The sequence below is a fragment of the Lepus europaeus genome, chromosome 15 (genome assembly GCF_033115175.1).
Source record: "Lepus europaeus isolate LE1 chromosome 15, mLepTim1.pri, whole genome shotgun sequence".
NCBI classification, from domain to species: Eukaryota; Metazoa; Chordata; class Mammalia; order Lagomorpha; family Leporidae; genus Lepus; species Lepus europaeus.
In genome coordinates, this window is record NC_084841.1 from 85,716,073 (window position 1) to 85,728,154 (window position 12,082).

General features: G+C 37.0%; 1 protein-coding gene across 1 annotated transcript in view; it reads right to left on the reverse strand.

Annotated features, from left to right (window-relative positions):
* RASA1 (RAS p21 protein activator 1) overlaps nucleotides 1-12,082 on the reverse strand; it is a 93,562-nt gene that overhangs the window by 42,081 nt on the left and 39,399 nt on the right. The window contains exons 2-5 of the mRNA XM_062212438.1: nucleotides 7,195-7,347; nucleotides 5,414-5,549; nucleotides 4,735-4,805; nucleotides 1,118-1,235 (exon numbers count right to left, since the gene is read on the reverse strand). Of these exons, the coding sequence (XP_062068422.1) occupies nucleotides 1,118-1,235; nucleotides 4,735-4,805; nucleotides 5,414-5,549; nucleotides 7,195-7,347 (478 nt within the window). The remainder of the gene's footprint in view (nucleotides 1-1,117; nucleotides 1,236-4,734; nucleotides 4,806-5,413; nucleotides 5,550-7,194; nucleotides 7,348-12,082) is intronic.

Below are 12,082 nucleotides of genomic sequence, written 5' to 3' on the forward strand. Positions count from 1 at the left end.
TACAGAATACTAATTTAGGGATTAGCTGTTCTAATCCCCGTTCCTCTACCATGTGACTATGAGTGCGGAATATATCACACCATTTCCTCAACTCCTTCCATCTTTTCTCTATATTTTACTTTTGTACACCAAAATCTGGTTGCCAGGATATGCACACAAGATAACTAATTGTAAAGAAAAATATTCTCCACTGCCATCTTTCTGGAGCAAATCAGAGTATGGGTTTCTGAATGTTACAAGGTCCACAGCATAATTTAAAAATCAGTAGGTTTGAGGGTTATAAAAGAACAGAAAGCCATCTATCTTGCTAGATAAATCTGAAAGGAAAGCATGAATTCCGAAATTATAATGTCTGGCATATCTTGGTGGTAGTGAACACTGAATGCTCACTTGTTATTTAAAAATGCACATATATGGTAATTTTTACAGTGTGATAACATTACTAGTAACACATTATATGATGGTAACAAAAGAATACTGAAAATACAGAACCATGTGTGGGGGCCGGTACTGTGGTGTAGTATGCTAAGCCTCTGCCTGTGGTACCAACATCCCATATGGGAGCCGGTTTGAAACCTAGCTGCTCCTCTTCCAATCTAGCAGTGGAAAATGGCCCAAATGCTGGAAGAAGCTCCTGGGTTCAGATAGGCCAATCTTGGCTATTTCAGCCATTTGGGGAACCAGTGGACAGAATACCTTTGTCTCTCTCTCTCTTTGTAACTCAGACTCTCAAATAAATAAATCTTAAAAAACACATATATTTAATAGCTAAACTATTTGAAACCAAACCATGATCAGTCTTAAGTAATTTCATTTGAGTAAGAATAGGAGAGTAATAAAAAACTACAAAAATAAACAAATTTTTAAGACATTTTTAATTCAGAAACTCACAAAACCTTTCTGAAAATTGGCAGTTACATATTTTAACAGATTGGCTTGGCTACTTTCTTTACAAATAAATAGCATTTCCTAGAAGTAAATATTTCTTAAGGAAAAATTTCCTGTACTTATAAAGTCTCCATAAAAGAAATCACACATAAGTAATTCCCATGATTATGAAGAAGTTCGATTTTTTAAAAAAATATTTAGAATTTTGAGTTGAAAAGAACAAACTTACCACCTCTTCCACTAGGTCTTCAACAATAAGGCCTTGCTCATCTGTTCTTAGATTTGTAACCCACATCCATCCATCTTCTAATTCATTATGAACAATGAACATATCTCCTTTTAAGAAACTAAAGACATCAATTATGAAGTTATTAAAATAAAAAATTTTAATCATGGAGTTCTGAGTAGTTGTATACCATAAGCACAAATATGATACTGGGAAAATGTAGGCGATTACAGTCCGAAGCCAGGAACCAGGTGCTTCTTCCTTGTCTCCCATGCAGGTGCAGGCGCCCAAGCACTGGGCCATCCTCCACTGCCCTCCCAGGCCACAGCAGAGAGCTGGACTGGAAGAGGAGCAACCGGGACTAGAACCCGGTGCCCTTATGGGATGCTGGCACCGCAAGGCGGAGGATTAACCAAGTGAGCCACGGCGCCGGCCCCCACAAACAACTTCTATTAAGTAAATCTATTCTCACATTCCTAAGTTTCTTTATACTATTCCAAGTTTGTTTCTTAGACAAGATTCAGAAAACAAAAGTTGTGCACAAAACTTTCCTCTGTACTGGATGATCACAAAGCATCACAAGATACTTAGTTACACAACTCTTCTAAAAGGTGGCCACTGCTGCACTAACTGAATGGCAGTACACATTATTCTTTAACTATTGAAATTATTCCTTTCTAAAATCACCTAAATGAGCACATCAAAAAAAAAATCTTGAGTGTAAAATCAGAGTATATAAACAAGAACTGAAAATGTAAAATGGTGCAATTTCTTGACTTAAAGTAGTCTTTAAATTTCAAGTTCTATTACCATTGCTATGCCAACGTTTTATGGTGCAAAAACAAAAAAAACTTCTAAAAAAAAAGATTACTAGCACCAACAACATAAACCATAAGATTCATTTGTACTATTTTGTATTTCCCCAAAAGAGGTTAAAGTACTTTATTAAATTTCATTAATTTTCAGATACTTTTACCTTTTAAAATATTTCACAGGTATGCACAAATTTTTTAAAAAATTCTAACACCATACAAATTTATATTAGCAAATTAAAAGTTATAAATTCTAATTTGTTTGAATTACCATCTTCTTCGATCATCACTTCTACTTTTGTTGGGTCTCTTAAGACTCATCTATATTCTTAAAAATTGATATCTTAAATGGCTCTTATTTATATTGCATATCTACTGATATTTATTCACATTAGAATTTAAAACATTTTTAAATATTTACTAATTACCATATTATATATCTCATTACATAAATTACATGAGTATTCATTATAACTTTTAAAAGTTTATCAAGAATACTAGTTTTACATGTCTGCAAGTCTCTAATGTCTGCTTCCAACTGAAAATGGATAGATTCTCACATCTGTTCCAGCATTCAGTCTGTTACTACATCATTTTTTGCTTAAAGTGTACAAAGAAAATCTGGATTCACATAAATAAGTACCTATGAAAATAGTAAGTATTTTAATAACCTTTTCAGATAATTAGATATTCCCTGGTATTGTACCAAATATAAATATTCTATATTACACTAACACAAGCGTTATTGTATCTTATAGCTTAGTTATAATGTGGTATCTAAAGCTATGTGTCAGTGAACTTTATGCATTCAAATGACATCAATTGGTCTATTTTACACTCTGGATGTCTTAACTGCACAGAAGTTTCTAACATCCTGCACTGAACATTTAGAGAACAGTTTCAGGGGCTGGCGCTGTCGCTTAGCAGATAAAACTGCCACCTGCAGCGCCGGCATCCAATATGGGCGCCAGTTTGAGCCCTGGCTGATCCACTTCCAACTTTCTGCTATCGCCTGGGATAGCAGTAGAAGATGGCCCAAGCCCTTGGGCCCCAGCACCCGTGTGGAAGACCTGGAAGAAGCTCCTGGCTCCTGGCTTTGCAACCACCAACCTCTGGCTGTTGCAGCCACTTGGGGAGTAAACCGGAAGATCAAAGACCCCTCTTTCTCTCTGCTTCTGCCTCTCTGTAACTCTGCCTTTCAAATAAATAAATAAATCTTGGGGCTGATGTTGTGGCATAGCAGGTAAAGCCACCACCCGCAGTGCTGGCATCCCATATGTGTGCCAGTTCGAGTCTGGCTGCTCCACTTCTGATCCAGCTCTCTTGTGGCCTGGGAAAGGAGAAGATGGCCCAAGCACTTGGGCTCCTGCACCCGTATGGGAGACCCGGAAGAAGCTCCTGGCTCCTGGCTTCAGACAGGCACAACTCCAGACATTGTGGTCAATTGGGGAGTATACCAGTGAATGGAAGCCCTCTCTCTGCCTCTCCTCTCTCTGTGTAACTCTGACTTTCAAATAAATAAATCTTAAAAACATAAATAAATAAGTAAATCTTAAAACGAAAAAAGAAAATACAGCTTCACTGAGCTGTGCATATCCTCCAGTTAACAAATGATACACTATCAAAACATCTCATTCTTTAATATCAACACCGATCTCAATAGACAGCCATTGTTTTCGAGTTGTCAAACTCTTGGTGGCTGATGCAAGGTTTCCTAAATTTGAATTTTTGCTTGCAAACTCACATTTTGTCATTGGCAACCAATACTGTCAGTTATTTCTTGACATAACACTCTCACATTGCTTTTCGAAAAAAGATGTCAAAACTGGAGTCTGAATAACAGCTTGCCTGTCAGTCATTCTCTCAAGTAAAAACAGTATGCATAAAAGCAGAACTTTTTGAAGGACCTTTATGCATCAGCCATCTGAAACAGATCTTAAATTCCAGAGTTACATGGATCATACTTCAAGATCTGCTGTCCTAGATGATCCCACTTGGAATTTACAAAGTATCTACAATTCCTGAATTTGTAGTTCACCACCATTCTCATTTATTAGATACTTTTTTTTTTTTTTTGCTTTCTTTTAATGGTCTTTCCAACTTAAAAGACAAAAAGTATGTTTAAATAGAACTCAAGACTTTTAGGAGAACTACATACAAATGGAATTCCTATTTGAGAGTCAAATACCTATCTGGTTTTCTTAATACCATATTTCCAGAAATTTTTAGTGCAATATAATTTTCTACTATATTTTGAATGCTCCCAGTGATTTCAAAGAGCAACTCAGAATCAGTAATTATTCAAAAGCAATCTTCCATTTTTAAGGTAAGAAACATCTGGCAACAATAAATGGCTGACAGAAAGAATAAAAATTTGACTATCATTTATATAAGAAAACAAATTACATAAATGAAAAACAAGATATCACATTCTATAATTCTATAATATTCTTATCATTTAAAAATTATCCACCCATTATGTAAAACAGAAGGCTAATTATCATCTCAGCATCATTTATAGCTGTGGCATAACTGTCACTTGGTAATACAAATTAAAATGAGTAAAGGTAGAAGAAAACTCACCTTACTTGGTTTAGAGGCAGTGTAACAAAAGCTAAACTATTTCTCCAATAGATCTTTATCCACAATCTGAACAGATAAGCCAACCCAGGATGATAAGAACAACAGATCCAGGATTACCTTCCTGGAGGCTATATTCTGAATTTCTAAGACTAATACATCCTTCAAAGTTTAGCTCTTTCAACTGCCTATTTCAACGCTTATACATGAGAATATACTATAAAATACCTTATTTCATCAGTGTCTGGTACTTTTGTGTAAGGCAGAATGGCTCGCACACGCCTTCTATCTTCTACTGGCTAGAAACAATTTAAAAAAAAAAAAAGATTTACAAAGGATAGTCTTTTTGTCTTTATGTGGAAAGAAGTAGGTCCACACAAAGTTAAAGCCAGTATTTTATAACCTCCTTGGAATCATCATTCAAATTAATTTTTACTGAGCATCTAAATACCCAGAGGCTAGAAATACCTACTGCTTGTTTTTAAAGAAATTCTTTTTAAAGTACAACCAGAATGTTTTTAACAGGTAATACGAATGACCATTTAATTCTAAATAAACCACATAGGATACATAAATTAACCTTTCTCTGCAGCATCTTCAGGATTAGCATATGAACTCAGTAATTACTCCAGACATTCAAATATATTTGGTAGGCTATTACTATACAGTATTATTTTTTTTAAATCCGCCTACTTAAATACAAAACTACATAAAAAATTACTTTTCCCTTTTTTTAAAGATGTTATTAGTTTTGTTTAAAGTGACATTACAACCACAAGAATTTAATGCAATACATACTTCTTGAATTACAATAAACATACAAAGAAATTTAATAAGCACTAAACCCACTATTAAAATGAAAAACAAAATAAAGTTCTCAAGGATATTTCATCCAAGTTTTACTTGCCTCTGGTGGTGCAACTGGATAAAGTAATTTTTCTCCTTTAAGTAAACAAGAAACATGACTGTAATAACCTATTAGGTCCGACAGTGAAGAAAAACGTCTTCCACCAATGTAGTAATCTCCACACATGGCAATAATCCTATTTGGACAGGAAAAAAAGCATATCACTACATAAAGTCTTTAAGCCAGTTTAAGATTAAATTTCATCAAGAAATTCTAAATCCATTAATACTCACACTCTTTACCTTTGTATCTATATTCCTATATTAAGATAGTATTCATTAATATCTTTATCATGGGCAAAAATACATGAGATTATTTTATATGTGAATTTAATTACATAAAAATTTTAATATTAAATTGTGTATGTATTTATTATGCTTCATGAGACCCACAAACCTCTATATAATTCAATCAGTTGGTTGAAAAATTCAGCCTCGGCCGGCACCATGGCTCAACAGGCTAATCCTCCACCTTGCGGCGCCGGCACACAGGGTTCTAGTCCCAGTTGCCCCTCTTCCAGGCCAGCTCTCTGCTGTGGCCCGGGAGTGCAGTGGAGGATGGCCCAAGTGCTTGGGCCCTGCACCCGCCAGGGAGACCAGGAGAAGCACCTGGCTCCTGGCTTCGGATCAGCGCGATGCGCCGGCCGCAGCGGCCATTGGAGGGTGAACCAACGGCAAAAGGAAGACCTTTCTCTCTGTCTCTCTCTTTCTCTCACTGTCTACTCTGCCTGTCAAAAAGAAAAAGAAAAAGAAGAAAAATTCAGCCTCAGATACCTCTCTTTACTTTCCATATTTGAGATTGAATTAGCTATTTCAAGTAAGTTTTCTCTGGCCAAAAGTAGATCACAGATCTACAAAATATAACAATTTCACACATATGTAAGTATATGATATGCTCTTAAAGCTTATTTTAAAATCTAAAAATCAAGGGTATACATTTTATCAACAATATAGGCCCTATATGGTTTTCTTCCTTTCTCCCATAAAAATGAAATAGGATATGATAAATGTAAAAATATTTATATTCAAACTATACTATCTGCACTTGAAAATCAACATGACCATTCACTGAAGTGACTGCAAAGTTTCAGAATAGTGAATCTAAGAATTAAAGGTTCAGGGCCGGTGCTGTGGTGCAGCAGGTAAAGCTACCACCTGCAGTGCCAGAGTCCCACGGGCACCAGTCCGATCCAGTTCTCTGCTATGGCCTGGGAAAGCAGTGGAGGACGGCCCAAGTCCTTGTGGCCCTGCACCAAAATGGGAGACCTGGAGGAAGCTCCAGGCTCCTGGCTTCAGATTAGCCTAGCTCCAGCCATTGTGGCCATTTGGAGAGTGAACTCGTGGATGGAAGACCTCTCTCTCTCTCTCCCTCTGGCCCTGCTTCTCTGTAACTCTGCCTTTCAAAAAAAAAAAAAAACGAATAAAAAGAATTAAAGGCTCAAACCTTTATCTTTAAACAGTGTTTCCTATATTTTCCTATTCCGCCATCTAAAAGTACACATTTCCTTAATTTCAGCTCTAACACTCAAAGCTTATTTGCAGTTTTTTTTCCTTTTAAAGTATAAGGATATGCAGAGTAATGCTCACTAATAATACTGTTTTTCAACTAAAACCATTCAACAGTATTCACTAAGTCACTATGCAAATTATTTACTTGAAGACAGGTTTCTCTATTATTTAAATGTCACTGGATCATTTACTTTCCTTGAAAGCACCTATATTTATGAGTACTACATCAAAATAGCTAAACTGTCCAGCCTTAAAACAGTAATAAAGACTTACCTAAAATGATTAACAACGTTTGTCTGGCTAAGAAATGAAAGTACAAAGGAGCCTGGCCTCCGATCACTCTCTCTTATAAGGTAGCTGCCAGCCTTCCCCGCCTGCCTGAGGCGTTCTTCTGCTATAGTTCTATCGAGTTTTCCATGATACCACCTGGGGGAAAAAGATAAAAGATAAGAATAAAAATAAAAATAGCGCCCAAAAAATTAACTATGTTGACTGAAAAACATATAATTAGAAGTAGCTGAAAAACACACTCCTAGGTTTTAAAAGCCTACAGGTAATTTAAGAAGTTATATTTTACTCTCAGTAATTACAGTTTTAACTCAATTATTTTAACTACTTCTCAGTCTTCAAAAATATCCTTTTACTCAGTTTTTAATTTGTTGTAAAAACCTTTGTCAAATCCACTCATATATGAACTTCTTCCATCTCTGCTTCCAGGATTGTCTATCTGTTTAAAGTACAAATACTTACTCCAATCATCCATACTTAAAAATAACAATAGCATGGACAAATGGAAATGAATGATTAATAAATTTTTACCATTCTAAAGATTAAGGAATCAAAACTTGACATAACAAAGCACAAGGAACCTGGGAGAAAATGTTTTATTCCATGCTACCAAACTATGCCTATAAAGGCCTCCGGGACTAATAAGAACAAAAGCACACTTAGAATGACAATGTCATATGAGGATGGTAATAAATCTACAAAGCAATCGTTATGAAGTATTTTTATGCTTTGATACTTTCTCAAAACTTAAAGGTACTTGTTTCTGACACGAAACCTTCAGAAATATATATTATGTTGATATACTTAAATATATATTAATATAAGCCAATAACACTATTATATGACTATAGCTGATTCTGTAAGTTTGCTGGAAAAAACGCTTATTATTCTTTCCCTTCTTTTTTAAAAATAAAAACTTAAAGTATCTTGAATTATGTTTGGTTGTTTTAAAAATCAACCTACTAGCCGGCGCCACGGCTCACTAGGCTAATCCTCCACCTGTGGCGCCAGCACCCCACGGTTCTAGTCCCAACTGGGGAGCTGGATTCTGTCCTGGTTGCTCCTCTTCCAGTCCAGCTCTCTGCTGTGGCCAGGGAGGGCAGTGGAGGATGGCCCAGGTCCTTGGGCCCTGTACCCGCATAGGAGACCAGGGGGAAGCACCTGGCTCCTGGCTTCAGATCGGCTCAGTGCGCCGGCCACAAAAGCCGGTGTTGCAGCCACTTGAGGGGTGAACCAACGGAAAAAGGAAGACATTTCTCTCTGTCTCTCTCACTAACTCTGCCTGTCAAAAAAAAAAAAAAAAATCAACCTACTGAGGCGCCGGCGCCGTGGCGCAGCGGGTTAAAGCCCCGGGTCTGCAGTGCTAGCATCCTGGCTGTGCCACTTCCAATCCAGCTCTCTGCTAGGGGCTGGGAGAGCAGTAGAAGATGGCCTAAGTGCTTGGGCCCCTGCACCGGAGTGGCAGACCTGGAAGAAGCTCCAGGCTCCTGGCTTCAGATTAGCCCAGCTCAGGCCATTGTGGCCATCTGGTGAGTGAACCAGTGGATGGAAGACACCCCTCCCTTCCTTTTCTCTTTCCATGATACCACCTAGGGGGAAAAAGATAGAAGTAGTTATACCCTGTGTAACTCTGCCTTTCAAATAAATAAATAAATGTTTAAAAAAAAAAATCAGCCTACTTAAAGGTCTGTATGTAATAATGAAAATAAGCAATAAAAAACTTAATCATGGAGCTTCATTATAACTTAATAGGAAAACCATTAGTATTAGAGGGAGAAGAGAAAGAATGATAAATACAGTATTTCTCTAAAATCCTCGTCAGTTGAACCATTATCTTTGAGATGAGTGCCAAATAAATTTAACTTGCTTCTGGGTTTTTTATTTTATCTGAAAATTTAGAGACCAGTGAAGTTCCTTTAAGGAACTAAAATTTAATGATATTTTCCAATAAAATTTTAAAATTCAAGACTAGTTTTTATTTGGTTGTGAGACTCTGAGATACCCTGAGAATATGAAACATGTAAATTCTTTATTACCAACACAGTGGAGCTAACCCAAGCAGATGTATGCATCTAACGAAGTCAAAATTAAAAACACTTTTAAGCAAGTTCCTACTTTTTGTGTACTTGATATTTGTTAAATTTGTGTTGCGTTTTGCGCAAAATGGCAGGATTAAAAGATTTTATTTGATCGCCATCTTGTGAGGTCACCATGAGATGATACAGAAAGGTGTGAGAATCATTATACAACTGCTATTTTATGATAAAATTTACAATATATACTTATTTGTGGCTTTTACTTTTCATGACTATGTATTTTCTGTAACATTTTAGTACATTAAAATTGGTAATCATCAAGACAGAGACATCAATCTAAAAAGCTATTTTCTGAATATTAGTAATTCCTCCTTCTCGTCCCAAAATCTCATAAGCTTCAAACACATAAAGTAAAATAATAATTGATTTTTATTTTATCCAATAATCAGCTTATAAGACTATATGTAGTTGATCTGATCTTCAAAAAAGTGTTCAAACATTTCAACAGCTACAAGCCTCCAGATATACTAGGAAAAAAAAAAAATCAATGCCTTAATTAAAACTCTAATTTTTGTAATTCTCTTTATTGTTTACTTCAAACTATCAGCTGAATCATAATATCAAGAATATTTTCAGGGACCAGCACTGTGGCTTAACAGGTAAAGCTGCTGTCTGTGGCACCAGCATCCCATATGGGCTCTGGTTCGTATCCCAGCTGCTCTACTTTTGATCTAGTTCCCTGTTAATGGCCAGGGGAAAGCTGTGGGAGATGCCCCAGGTGTTTGAAACCAGCTCCTGCCACCCATGTGTGAGACTTGGATGAAGTTCCTGTTGTCCATTTAGCTCAGTCCTGAACATTGCCTGGCCATCTGGGAAGTGAAACAGTGGATGGAAGATCTCTCTCTGTCAAACCTCTGGGGTGGGTGGGTGTGTGTCTCCCTTTAACTCTTTCAAATAAATGTTTTTAAAAACTTAAAAAGAATATGTTCAATGTATCTATATATACATTTTAAAGCTACTGTTAAAGAAGAAAAAGCTCTTCAATTAAACAGGTATCACTGGCTTTTCAAAACTGTGTAATTTAGGAAAATCATTAGAATTATAGCATAAAATGATCATTTCAATTCACAATATATAGCTAAAACAAATGTTTTGCAAATTAATCAAATAAATCCAATGTCACATAATTTGATTAACACAACTCACAGATTTCCACATCAATTAAACCTTAATTCTTGTTTCTTGACAAAAACAATGTTTCTCAACCTGTCTTTTTAAAACCTATAATGTTTTTTATAAACATAAGAAATTAAGAGTCCCTAAAACGGCAGCTCCACAGAATCACATATTCTATTTAACCTCCGTAACCAAAAAAAAAAGGCTGCCTACCTTAATTTTCTAATGTCTGTAATATAATTTTTTCATTCTTGACATAAAACAACATGGAATATGGCTTCTCAAAATATACACCTAATTACAAAGATCTGACACTTCTTCAAAGTGGACATTTTCATAATAGATTATTTGTTGACCCAATGTTCAGCTTAAAAAAAAAAAAAGCCACACTTTCTTCTCCTACAAAGCTATAGCAGCAGCTACAAAGAAATGATGAATGAAAACATAAAACATGTAGTTATTCAACTCCACTATTACTCTAAGTCTTTATAGTCAAATCCTAATTTTGCTGGTGACTGTTCTCAAGTAAGTTTTTAAAAATAAACTACAGGGCCAATGCCATGGCTCACTTGGTTAATCCTCTGCCTGCGGCACTGGCATCCCACATGAGTGCCAGGTTCTAGTCCCGGTTGCTCCTCTTCCAGTCCAGCTCTGCTGTGGCCCAGGAGGGCAATGGAGGATGGCCCAAGTGCTTGGGCACCTGCATCCGCGTGGGAGACCAGGAGGAAGCATCTGGCTCCTGGCTTCGGATTGGTGCAACTCTAGCCATGGCAGCAATTTGGGGGGTGAACCAACAGAAGGAAGACCTTTCTCTCTGTCTCTCTCACTGTCTAACCCTGCAAAAAAAAAAAAAGAAAGAAAAACCTAGAAATTCAGATAATTTATCAAATGTATTAAGAACACATCAAGGGACCAGCACTGTGGAGTAGCAGGTAAAGCTGCTGCCTGCAGCACCAGTATCCCACACTAGTGTGGCTTGAGTCCTGGCCACTCCACTTCTGATCCAGCTCCCTGCTAAAGTGCCTGGAGAAAGCAAAAGATGGTCCAAGTACTTGGGCCCTTGCATCCACATGGAGACCCAGAAAAAGCTCCTCCTAGCCTCTGGCTTTGGATCTACCCAGCTTAGACCATTGTGGCCATTTGTGGAGTGAATCAGCAGATCAAAGATCTCGATCCTGATATCTAACTCTGCCTTTCAAATTAAAAAAAAAATCTTTGGGGTTGGCTCTGTGGCTCAGTGGGTTAACGCCTCAGCCTGAAGCGCTGGCGTCCCATATGTTCGACGGTTCTAGTCCCGGCTGCTCCACTTCCGATCCAGCTCTCTGCTGTGGCCTGGGATAGCAGTGGAAGATGGCCCAAGTCCTTGGGCACCTGCACCCACATGGGAAGACCTGGAAGAAGCTCCTGGCTTTGCATCAGCGTGGTTCCGGCCTTTGCGGCCAATTGGGGAGTGAACCATCAGATGGAAGACCTCTCTCCTTCTCTCTGTGTAACTCTGACTTTCAAAGTAAATAACTCTTTAAAAAAAAAAAATCTTTAAAAAAATAAAGCATAAAATAAATAAGAAAAAAGAAAACATCAAAGGAACAAAAGTGTATCATATTAGAGATATGATTAAATTTTGAACATGACATGAGATTACTTAATAACAGTGAGCTTGG